Source organism: Gorilla gorilla, chromosome 2 (genome assembly GCF_029281585.2).
Source record: "Gorilla gorilla gorilla isolate KB3781 chromosome 2, NHGRI_mGorGor1-v2.1_pri, whole genome shotgun sequence".
Classification (NCBI taxonomy): Eukaryota; Metazoa; Chordata; class Mammalia; order Primates; family Hominidae; genus Gorilla; species Gorilla gorilla.
In genome coordinates, this window is record NC_086017.1 from 202,507,914 (window position 1) to 202,519,784 (window position 11,871).

The 11,871-nt window shown below is 35.4% G+C and overlaps 1 protein-coding gene across 2 annotated transcripts in view; it reads left to right on the forward strand.

Annotated features, from left to right (window-relative positions):
- Nucleotides 1-11,159, forward strand: part of CCDC50 (coiled-coil domain containing 50) — a 71,408-nt gene extending 60,249 nt beyond the window's left edge. For both annotated transcript variants that reach the window (XM_019024314.4, XM_019024312.4), the window contains 2 exons: nucleotides 2,164-2,270; nucleotides 4,480-11,159. In XM_019024314.4, coding sequence (XP_018879859.1) covers nucleotides 2,164-2,270; nucleotides 4,480-4,499 — 127 coding nt within the window. In that variant the 3' untranslated portion in view covers nucleotides 4,500-11,159. The remainder of the gene's footprint in view (nucleotides 1-2,163; nucleotides 2,271-4,479) is intronic.
- Nucleotides 11,160-11,871: the final 712 nt, after the last annotated feature.

Consider the following 11,871-nt stretch of genomic DNA (forward strand, 5'->3'; position numbering starts at 1 on the left):
AAGATGTAAATGATTTCGTGAGAACAGTAGGAAACAGGCAGTCTTAATACAATAAAACTGTACAACAAAGTTGGTTAATAAGATTTTTCTAACTTGGATATATATGCTTTAACTTTAAAACAATTGTCTCTGGTATAACAAAATAATTTGGTGTAGGACTCTTAGCAGTAAGCCAAGATTTGTTCTCTATGTAACCTGAAACTAAACAGAACAGTACCCTTAAGAGCACTGAAGTACTCTTAAGAGCATTCTAGATTGCTCTTAAGAAGTACTCTTAAGAAGTACTTAAGAAGTACTTAGGAAGTACTCTTAAGAGCATTCTAGAACAGTACCCTTAAGAGCATTCTAGATTGATTTGTTTATCCTTACATGGACATGCTAGAAAACTTGTGGGCATCCTGTGCTTTGTTTCATAACTTTAGCATACTTTTCCTTGATGAGTTGATGGTGAGGCACTAATCATGGATTGTTTTTGTGAGTCCCACTCAACGTCTGTCTTTCTGATTTTTGACTGCCTAATGACATTAATAAAAGAGAGAAGAACAGACTGGGTCATTCTAACTACTAACCCTGTTTTCTTGGGCCTGAGTCACTTCTTAAGCCACTTGTTTGCTTTTTGAAGCTAAGTTCTTTAATCCTAGAGTCAGATTGATTTGTCTTAATTTTGCTACCAAGTCTTACATTGTTTATTAAAGATAAGTGTTAAAACTATCAGGTATTGGAGAAAAATACTATTTAATTTCCAATATTGGTAAACAAATGATTTAAAAATAAAAATTAGAAAAAATGCATTATTCACTATGTTTCCATTACTTTTATATATATATAAAACAGATGCATGAAATGATATTTGAAAGTGTAAGTACAATAACATATGAAAGTATACTTCTGAAAATACACAAATGCATATATATAAACACACATATATACATATAGTCTTGTATACAGATGATGCTGCTCCTGATAAAAATACACACCTATGTAGTAGAGTAGTTAAGAACACTGGTTTTGAAATCCAGTTGAGTTTGAGGCCTGGGTCTGCCACTTAACAGCTGTGTGAAAATGGACAGATTATTTACCTCATCTAATCTAATCTGACTCTAAAATATGTATATGATAGTTAGCATACAGACTTGTCCTGAAAGTTAATTGAGATAATCTATGTAGAACCTGTAGCATGGTCCTCAGCACATATACCAGTTTATATCCCATGCTGACCTCTTCTGGATGCTGAATACCCAGGGAAAGATTTATTGCATGGCGACAAGATAAAAAATTTGGAAACACTTGCTTTTATTTTTTACATGACAGAGCCCATTGTACCAAACCAACTATAACTTTACAAACTTCAGAATACTTATGCCTTCTAGATTTTACATATAAATGTACAAAATGGCCTACAGTATGGTTATATTTGATAAATCTTTGATATATTGATAAATTTGATAATCTGGTGCTATCCTTTAGTGCAAACTTTGAGTATACCTTTGGGAGATAAAGAATGAGAGGTTTTCTGCTTCAGTGCTACATGTTTGCATAAATCTGTGTTAAGTAATTTTAATAAAAAGTTTAGAGTAGTAAAAATTATATCTTTTTTTTTTTTTTTTTACATTTTTTGACATAAAAAGTTGCGAATGTATTACATAGAATTTGCAAATGTATTAAGATCTGTTTTGCCACCTAGTGGATAAAGGAACTTTGCTCATGAAATTTTGTTTCTGTTTCCTCCCTCCTTTCTGTCTCTTACCCTTCCTCTTTTCTTTTTTTCCTTTCCTTTCTTCCTTGGCTTTATTATTTTCTTCTTTTCTGTTCTTTATTCTGTTATTTTTTCTTTGACTTGGTAAGACCTACCAAAACAAGTTTATTTCTTATAAATGGCAGCAGTCACATCTCACTAATCTTTGTTTATTTAGCCCAGTTCCTAACATGTATTAGTTGTTGAGGAGATAATTGTTTGTATTGAATTATGACATCAAAACAAAGGAACAGGAAGATAAATAATTTATTCAAGGCCATGCAACTGTCCAGGAACTACAGTGTGAATTCTGAAGCATTTTGGCTTTTCATTTCACGAGAAAATGTTTTTAGCTTGCAGTCCAGTAAGAGGTGGAGTTGTAGTAAGCGTTACTTAGAATGCCCCTTTAAATTCTGGATTCCTTTTAGGCCACCACCACCTATCATGACAGATGGTGAAGATGCGGATTACACTCATTTTACAAACCAGCAGAGTTCCACACGGCATTTCTCAAAATCAGAGTCCTCTCATAAAGGTAAGAAGAGTATGTATGGTCAAGTTTAGGATCTTCTTTTTTTATATAAGCCTCATGTTGTAGTGGAAAAATCAAATTCTGTGTTCCACTAGAGTGGAAAAATAAGTTATTCTGTCAGCACATTGTTATAGAACTCCTCATTTATTAAAACAGTAACAAAACAGAAAACAGAACACCCTAAATTTTATATAAGATATTCTGTGTATTTACATTTTCCTCGAGAGAGAGCACGACGCTTTCATCAAATTCACTTTTTTTTTTTTTTTTTTTGAGTCGGAGTCTCACTGTGTTGCCCAGGCTGGAATGCAGTGGCATGATCTTGGCTCTCTGCAGCCTCCACCACCTGGGTTCAAGTGATCCTTCCATCTCAGCCTCCCAAGTAGCTGGGATTACAGACATGTGCCACCACACTTGGCTAATTTCTGTATTTTTTTGTAGAGATGAGGTTTTACCATGTCACCCCAGGCTGGACTCAAGTAATCCCTCTGCCTCCGCCTCCCAAAGTGCTGGGATTATAGGCATGAGCCACTACACCCAGCTCTTTCATCAGATTCTTAAAAGGTGATGGTGACCTCCATTTAGATCTGTAGGACTGCATTTTCTGTAGTGGCTCTTGTTTCCTGTCTGCCCATGACTCTTATTAATTAGATTTAAAATATGCATGCACACCTCCCACATAACTTTTATGCAAAAGAAAAATGGAACAAAGCATAAAGAAAAAATAGGGATACCTCAATTGGACGAAACCTTTAAAATTTGTTACCAGAAAAGGGTCCCGATTCAGACTCCAAGAAGAAGGTTCTTGGATCTCGTGTAAGAAAGAATTCTAGGGAAATCCATAGAGTAAAGTGGTAGAAGCAAGTTTATTAAGAAAGTAAAGGAATAAAGAATGGCTGCTCAGCAGTGTGGGCTGCTGGTTGCCCATTTTTACGGTTATTTGATTGTATGCTGATTAATACAAGGGGTATATTATTCATGAGTTTTCTGGGAAAGGGGTGGGCAAATCCTGGAACTGAGGGTTCCTCCCCTTTATAGACCTTATAGGGTAACTTCTGATGTTCCCATGGCATCCGTAACCTGTCATGGCTCTGGTGGGAGTGTCTTTTTAGCATGCTAATGCATTATAGTTAGCATATAATGAGCAGTGAGGACAACCAGAGTTCAGATTTGTCACCATCTTGGTTTTGGCCAGGTTCTTTACCAAAGCCTATTTTATCAGCAAGGTCTTCATGACCTGTGTGTTGTGCCAACCCCTTATCTCATCCAGTGACCTAGAATGCCTAACCTCCTGGGAATGGAGTCCAGTAGGTCTCAGGCTTATTTTATCCAGCCCCTATTAAAGATGCAGTCTCTCTGGTTCAAACGCCTCTGACAGAGGAGCGTATTTGCTCTTGCAAGGATCTGCGTTCACTTATGTACATTTTTATGAGAGCTGTAAAATGAAATGGTGGAAAGGTAGTTTCTTATATTAATTTCCTCATCTGAAAAATGGAGGCAGTCTAAATAGAAAGTGTCAGAGTTGTCAGGATCATAAAAGATTAAATATGTGAAAGAAGTTTGCACAGTGCAGTAGACTTTGCAAATATATTAGATCTCATTAATTGATGCTGTTTATTTGTTATGATTTTTGAAGACTTAGGTGATATTGTTATTCATTTCCAAGTCAATAATAATGTCCCCAAATATCTTTAAATAACATTTTCTGCTGTCATTTAAAAATACCATCGCACAAATGACACTCTAGACTACTTAAATCAGAATCTCTGGATGGGGGTTGGCAAGCATTTGCATTTTTAAGAAGCTTCCCCCCCCACCATTCTGACTTGCATCCAATACTGAGAAAAAGACAAAAGGCATTATTTTAAAAATAAGGTTAGTTGAACATTATAAACATCTTCATCAACACATCCCACCTCAACTTCCATCAGTTGGTGGCATTTTCACTGTTGCCGATTTAACGAAGTAGCTCATATTTTTCTTTCTCAAACTACATGTATCACCTTTTGGGGAGTACCTTACTGTCTTTGACATACATTTGATGCATAATACTAAACTAACACATTGATTCTGTATATATGTCACAATCAAGAATAAAGTACTATTAGAAATGTATAGAAATAAAGTTATTTTACTTGGGCAGGGAGAAAAAGCTGTTTGAGTTTCAAAGGTTTTTTCTTAATTGTGTTTCCTTTTTTCTTTCCCTCCCCAGGTTTTCATTACAAACATTAAAAACCTAGGAATCTGCCTTGAAAATGGACTCACTATAGCAAATATTACTGGGTGATACAGAATGAATTCTACACTTACTTTTTTTCTCCTGTGTTTGCATTCCTGGGATTTATCCTCAAGTGCATTTCTGACCATAAGTAATTTTAATTCATTTCAAATGTTTTGGTTATTCATGATCACTTGGGCAGTATAAGAAAATGTAGCTTCTGAATATTGGCCACCTCTATGCTGCATATACTTCTTGGGATATAGTATCTAAGAGCTTTGTAAACTGCTATTTTTTTAGGTATGGAGTTTGGTATCTAGGGAGTAGGCCTTATTTAGCAATTCAAATTTTATGGAGATGAATGATCAAAGTAAAACAATGTTTGGATGCAACGCAGAATAAAAGAATATAAGAAATAGCTTTTTGTTGCATTAGTGTATGATATTTTGAAGGACAGAGCCTTTGCTTTTTGTATTCTTTAAGAAAAGCACAACCATAAAGTATTTTAAAAAAAGAAACACTTGGAGCAATTGAAATATGTTATTCTGACTAGATGGACTGTAGAGGTTTTGCCATTTCTCAGCCCTCCTGGGGAGATTGGCCTAGATAGCATTCTTTAACACTTCCTCTGCTTTTGCCTCAGTAGCAAGGCTTTCCTAAGCTCCTGGGCAATGGAACATTTATTAGTATTTATTGACAAAAATTTAGTTCTCTGAAATTTTAACTCATATATATGAAAAACTTCGTATTCCATCTCTTCTTTTTCATTTACTTGTAGAGCCAAGGAAATGGAATTGAAAGATGATTGCATAAGTAATGATGCCATCCTCTCTGGCTGTAGACTGAGGCTTTTCTCTTGCTTCAAGTCAGAGCAGTATTTGTTGATAACCTCTCAATAATGTTTGGTTTACATGCCAGTAATTAAATTAATTCAACATGAAGTTGAATTTGATGAAGTGGTCATCTCTCCAAGTATTTGTTTTTTGTTGTTTTGTTTTGTTTTTTGAGTTGGAGTCTCGCCCTGTCACACAGGCTGGAGTGCAGTGGTGCAATCTTGGCTTACTGCGACCTCCGCCACCTGGGCTGGAGCAATTCCCCTGCCTCAGCTTCCCAAGTAGCTGGAATTACAGGCATGTGTCACCACACCCGGCTAATTTTTGTATTTTTAGTAGAGAGCGGGTTTCACCATGTTGGCCAGGCTGGTCTCGAACCCCTGACCTCAAGTGATCCACCTGCCTTGGCCTCCCAAGGTGCTGGGATTACAAGCTTAAGCCACCACGTCCAGCCAGCCAAGTATTTGGTTTTAAACATTTGTATTCCTTTGTGCAAGGGATTGTATTCCTCTGTACAAGACCTTTAAGCACCTCTTCAAGAAATTTAGTCTTTGTGTAGCCGCTAACCTTACTGCAATATTTATTTTCCCATACTACTTAGTTGACAAATGGCAATCAAGCTCACTTGTTCTCCCTCTCTATCTCTCCCCCCCATGTACACATATATATATCCCTTCAGCTTGACTTGCTATTATTTTTCATTGTATAAATACGAAATTCTTGGCATTTCAATATGGCATTTGTTTAGGAAAAAAATATGTAGGTCACTAGAGAAAAATGTTAATTTTTTTCCCACTGTGAATTGCCTTCTGTTTGCCTTATCTTTTCAGATAGTCTTTAAAGTTGGGCAATATTCAGGCAGCTATTTAGAACAGTTTCTCAGAGTGGATTTGGGTCTCTCATTTGAAAAAGATTTGTAGTTTCAATGAAGTTTGTATATTATAGGAATTTAAGTAAAATCATCTGAGTTAAGTTTTGGGCAAATGTTAATCAGAAAGATAATCTACATCCCTACTTTATGTAGTCATTTTGGAGAAATGGAGGAAAAGGAAAATAACAGGACTTTTTATAGCTATGATAAAATGGGTAAAGAAAAACCTCCATTTAAATAAGGAAGGGGAGACAAAATGGAAGGTCCTGGCCTTAAGTCAAATTCCAATAGTGCTTTCAGTATCCAAAGCTTAGGCCTTGTTTACTTATAGTAATGCTATATTTTTCTTTATCTGCCCTGTGATTTCGCTTCGTGTCCTTCAAAGTTTTTTTATTGTAATTTTAAAGGAAAAAAACAATGTATTTTTATTTGATAACTAGGCAAAATCATTTGCCATTTTTTATTTCATAAATATTTATTTTTCTATCTCATACAATGATCAGTTTTACTTTAAAAATTCTGCATTTCTCTTGCCTCTCATGTACTTCATCCAGTTATTTATTATTGTAAAATGTTAACTGGAGATACTGCATTCCAAAAAAAGTCGGACCACTTAACACTTACCAGGAATGTTAGTGTTTCAGCTGTTTTAGTAAGTGACCAAGTAAGCTATCACCTTGTGAGAGCTAATTCAACATCTTTATTGAAAATTTGTTACTTTTTTTAAAGGTTTTTAAAAGATTACAATTTTAAAATATTTTATGTTTATTTTATTTTTGTGTAAAGCAAACACTTTTTAAATACTATCAGAGTAATTATTACCCTGTGAATAAGGAGATAGAAATGAAATTCAGCCAGTTAAATCCTCATACTCTTTCTCATTCAAATAATATAATCATGTTTGAGACTATAGAAGCAACTCAACTGTGTTTTAATGAACTGCCAGACACTTTTCACTGTGTTCTCTGCTTTTTACTTTGTCATGTTTAGGTAAATGTGGAGGCATTTTGTTGTTGTTGCTGCTGTTGTCCTGCTGCTATAGGACACATACAGTTTAATTTTTAGGCCCACAGTGTGTTATGCTTTAATGTTGTGATGTAAACTAATACTTCTGGCCTGGGAGAACCTTTCTGTTTCTGTATCTTTGTCCTTTGGAGGCCAGGCCTCATTAACACCAGTATTGTTGAATAAGCACAATGTATTACGGAGCCTCATCATAAGGCTGCTTGACATAGACACCCACTCTCCTCCACATTTTATAAATCATTGTTTGGCAGTAAAGTTAGATAAGAGTCAAATTAAATGTTTTGACTTGAAAAATATTTGACTTTTGCGTTCAAACCACTGTTAGACGTAAGTATTTTATTAGACATAAGTATTTTATTTTGGGACTAGACAGTTGCTTTACATGTATTTAAAGGAACATTGTGATTTTCAGAAAGTGGCTTTACATGCTATTGAATTGCTATTTCCCAAGTTACTTTACAACCGCCAGCAGCATACCAATAAATTACAAAAGCAGAAAATGAAAAGTAACCCTAGGTGTTCTGATGATAGAGAAATAGCTAAATTAGAAAAGAAAGATATGGATAGATGCTTTTAGGAGGAAAACCTTTTTAGAATGGCAATGACCACTTGGATCTAGGTCAACATATTCCAAAATGTGTGACCTTGGGCTTTGTGTTTACTGAACTCACTCTAGAAAATTCTGGACCTGATTCATTAACCCCCCTTTTCTTCTCTAATGTGTCCTGAAGCTGAGCTAGATGATGAGTAGATTCTTTGCTGACTGTTGCTCATCACTTTCTCTCAAAGTTAGAACTTTTCAGTATAAAAATAATTAGCTTTTAACTGATTATTAATTTTCTTTAATAGTTTCTGTCAAAACTTGTCTAAAATTTGTGTTGTGCCAAATTGGAAATACCCACTATAATATGGTGCATTCAGTTTACCCCATAAGTGGTTAACATTTTAAGTCCTACATTTTTGATGTCTTGCCTTTGTATAAGCATCGCTTTGGGGAATACCAAGATGATTCATTTATTCAGTGATTATTTTCTTGAAAGATAACTATGATGATTGGCTGTAAAATCTTCAGCCTAATAAAGGAGTGAGATCTCTGTGTAAACAGCTTTCTGAAGGACTGATAATAGAATAGAACTTGCAGCCAAAGGCTTTTTCCCTTTTGAGAAGACAGTATTTGTGTAAGGAGTGCTAAGGTAGACTTCATTGTACATAGAGTGCCATATTCTGTTGAAACGATCATAACAAAATCAAAACCTCATGCTTCAGCAAAAAGGAAAAAAGATTTTTAAATTACTTTGTCTATTACTTACTGCTCATAGAGAAGTGACTATATAAAATGGTCCAATTTTCTCATTTCTGGTGGTGCCTGTGAGTCTTAAAGCCATATCTGCTTATCTTACTGTTGATAGAATACTTTTTTTCTTTTTAGCCCATGATAAGTAATATGGGCAGGTAGAAGCAAACTGGAGACTGTCCTGTTAATGCTGCATGGGGCACAATGTCTTTCAAATTATTGGTGGAAGAATCTCTTTTATCCATGGTGAGAGGTAAGAATATTAAAGAGTCAGGATATTGTTGCTTCTGGTATTTAACAACTGTCATTAGAAATGCTGAAATTTCATTGTAGAGAAGTCAAGAAGGAAAGAGTAAACTGAGAAAATCTCACTACTACAGAGTCACTTTTACAATGAGACCTGCACTTTCTGCCAGCACTGTTTGTGAGGAGCAGTACTGCCTTAAATTAGTTTGACTCTGACTGATGTCAGTGTATGTTACTTCCTTTATGTGACTGACAGTCAGCTTTCCATTGAGATATAACATTCACAGATGATCCCCAAGTATCCTTGTCATCAGAAGCTTTGGACCTTTTCTGCCACTGACTTGTGGCTGATCTGTAACACAATAAATACATAATTTTATTTCATGTTGTCTGTCCACCTCTGAATAAGCAGTGGCATGACCAAAAAGACTGGTAGGAGGAGAGAATTTCCTGGCCAAATCCTTCATACCAGGTACCACTTCTTGAGTAACTGAGAGTTCACTGTCTTCTATGGTGACTACACGGAAGATATTTCCAAGGTTCTGTTATGCAGTGAAGACATTCAGATTATTTGTAAGAATTTCACCAACACCCTTGTGTATTGAAATGCTTAACCATTAACAGGAAAAAAAAGGAGAAAACCCAACAAAACAGAGACATTTACTTGAAATGGGAGATTTGCTAATGTGAAGAGTGTTTCTGTTTTATTACTTATAAGAGAAAAGCAGGAAAACTTTTGCTTTGATAAGAAAGACACCAGAGTGGTGATTCTATTTGATGCCACAGGCTAACACAATCGTGTAATCATGTTGAGTTGTAGAAATATATGGCCCTAAAAACCATTCTCTTTCCCTTATATATATAAATATGTGAACACTGCCTAGTAACATTCTGATAGATTTAAGATGCATTTGTACATTCTCAGCAAACTAGAAGAAAATGTTTTTTCTCTTTTTGAGTTAACTTCATAGCATAGGGAACCAGCACTGTGCAGGTTTCAGCATTTCAGATAAGGGCATAATTAATTGTGTAACTTAATGCCCTGTTATTCATTGCTGAGGTTCATATAAAGAATAGAAAAATTGAAAGATGGGTTTGGGCGACATTTTCTTCCCAAAAGATCAAGTAAGGAGTAAGAACAAGTAAGGGAAGACAGCTAAGAGAACATACTATGACATATCATAGAATTGGGATACATTTTTGTTGCACTGGATTTCAGGCTATACTGCTAAAATAATTTCTACCTGTTAAATTTTGTGAGAGGGTTTTTGACATCAGAATTTTTGTATTTCTGGTCAAATTGGTCTTGGAAATCCCTATGGTCTCTAATTTCAGCTCTTGCTGTAAACTGCAAGCCAAATGCTCTTTCTCAGAAAGAGCTATATTTTTCTCTTCTTACAGGCAACCCAATATTTATTTCATAAAGTGTTATAAATACTGAGAGGATACACTGGGGAGATAGCATATAAAAATGATGCTCCAAAATGAGAATTCTATATGAGGCTTTCCCTAAGAAGAATCCATCCCAGCACATATTTTGAAAAGGTGCTGAATTAAAAAGTACAAGAGTTTGCTCATATAAATCAAGTTGCCCAGGAAACCTGAGGTGATGCTATCATTTGTCTCATAATTTAGAAACGTGATCTCTTGAGAGAGAGACTACACATTGCCTGGGCACTTTCAGATTCCTTAGTAAGTGCCCCTTTGATATTTGGAATGTGGATATATTTATAAAACAAATGGATTGTTATTCCAAATGCGCATGGATTTATAACCAAGCCCCAGAAGAATAGGCAGCTTTGAAATAGCTATTTCGTGGAATTGAACAGAACCTTGATAGAATGCAGTTGCCTGTGTGAGGACAGAAAACAAAGAGGCTGCCTCAAACCACATGCCTATCTAGAGATTAAGTGAATCTGTGAGGGACATTTTGTGGATGCCTTAAAGATGACCAGTGGTGGGTTCTGATGGGAATATATACACTCATCTGGACTAGGCCAATGGAAGCAGTCTCTTTCAGTTCACCTCCGTACAGCACAAGTTGTTCCTGCTCATGACCTCATTGAGGAACATGAGAATTGTGGTGCTGGTGACTTTCATGTGTCTTGGGAGGTTGAGGTGTTCAACATCGTTAAGGCACTCCCAAAACGCAAACCTCCTTTTTTAAATGCCAATTGTACATCTACATTAATTCATCTATGCAAACTTGTGTTTTCATGGTTTGTTTTTTACACTGTATTTCTCATTAGGTTCTTTAAACATCAGGTTTAATATTGATATTATGAATAATTTTTAAACCAAAGTATTCTACAAGTCTGTGTGCTTTGTTTTCCTGGATGGTTTGACCAAGGTAAACATCAGTCTTGTCCTTCTCTCTTAATAAAGTCATCCATTTGTTAAGTCAGTGGTCTCTGTCTCATGTTTTTGTTTTGTTTCTTTACAGCATTCAAGGACAGGGAAACTTACGAGAGTCTTATTATAATTATTATTATTTACAAAATGACCCTAATAGGTCTGTTTAGTAACAGTGAAATTTTTTCTTACTCCATTTCCATACACTTTCTGTAAATATGTATAACATGATAATGATGCCTGGTGTATTGAAATCCTCAATAAATACTGCCAAGTGTGGATCAGTTGGAGAAGTAGCTTTGTTTTGTGTGTGGTGTTTGGTGGTTTGATTGATATATTTGGGAGGAAAAAAAAACAGGTAAGTGGATGTTCACACAATAATTCCAGTGATTAAAGACCCCATGCACAACTCTCTGCACTATACCTGACACCTTGTGGACACTTAAATGTATTTTGAGAAATGGATATTAATAACTGATTTATTCAATCTTTTACCTTCATAAGAATTTTTTTTCTTGTTTGATAGAATAGCCACAATGTAGGAAATGATTTTGCAAAAATTAGGTATCTTAAAAATAATATTTTCAATGACTACTAAATTTATTTTTAAAGATGTCACTATTTAGCCACCCCTACAGTAGATTCTCTAGGCCTCAGATTCCTCTATGGCAAACATAGCAGGAAATCTAAATGATTTCTGTACTCTCTGCTAGATCCTGAGTAGTACCAGTGATGTGCGGGTGATACTGTTTTATTTAGTTGAA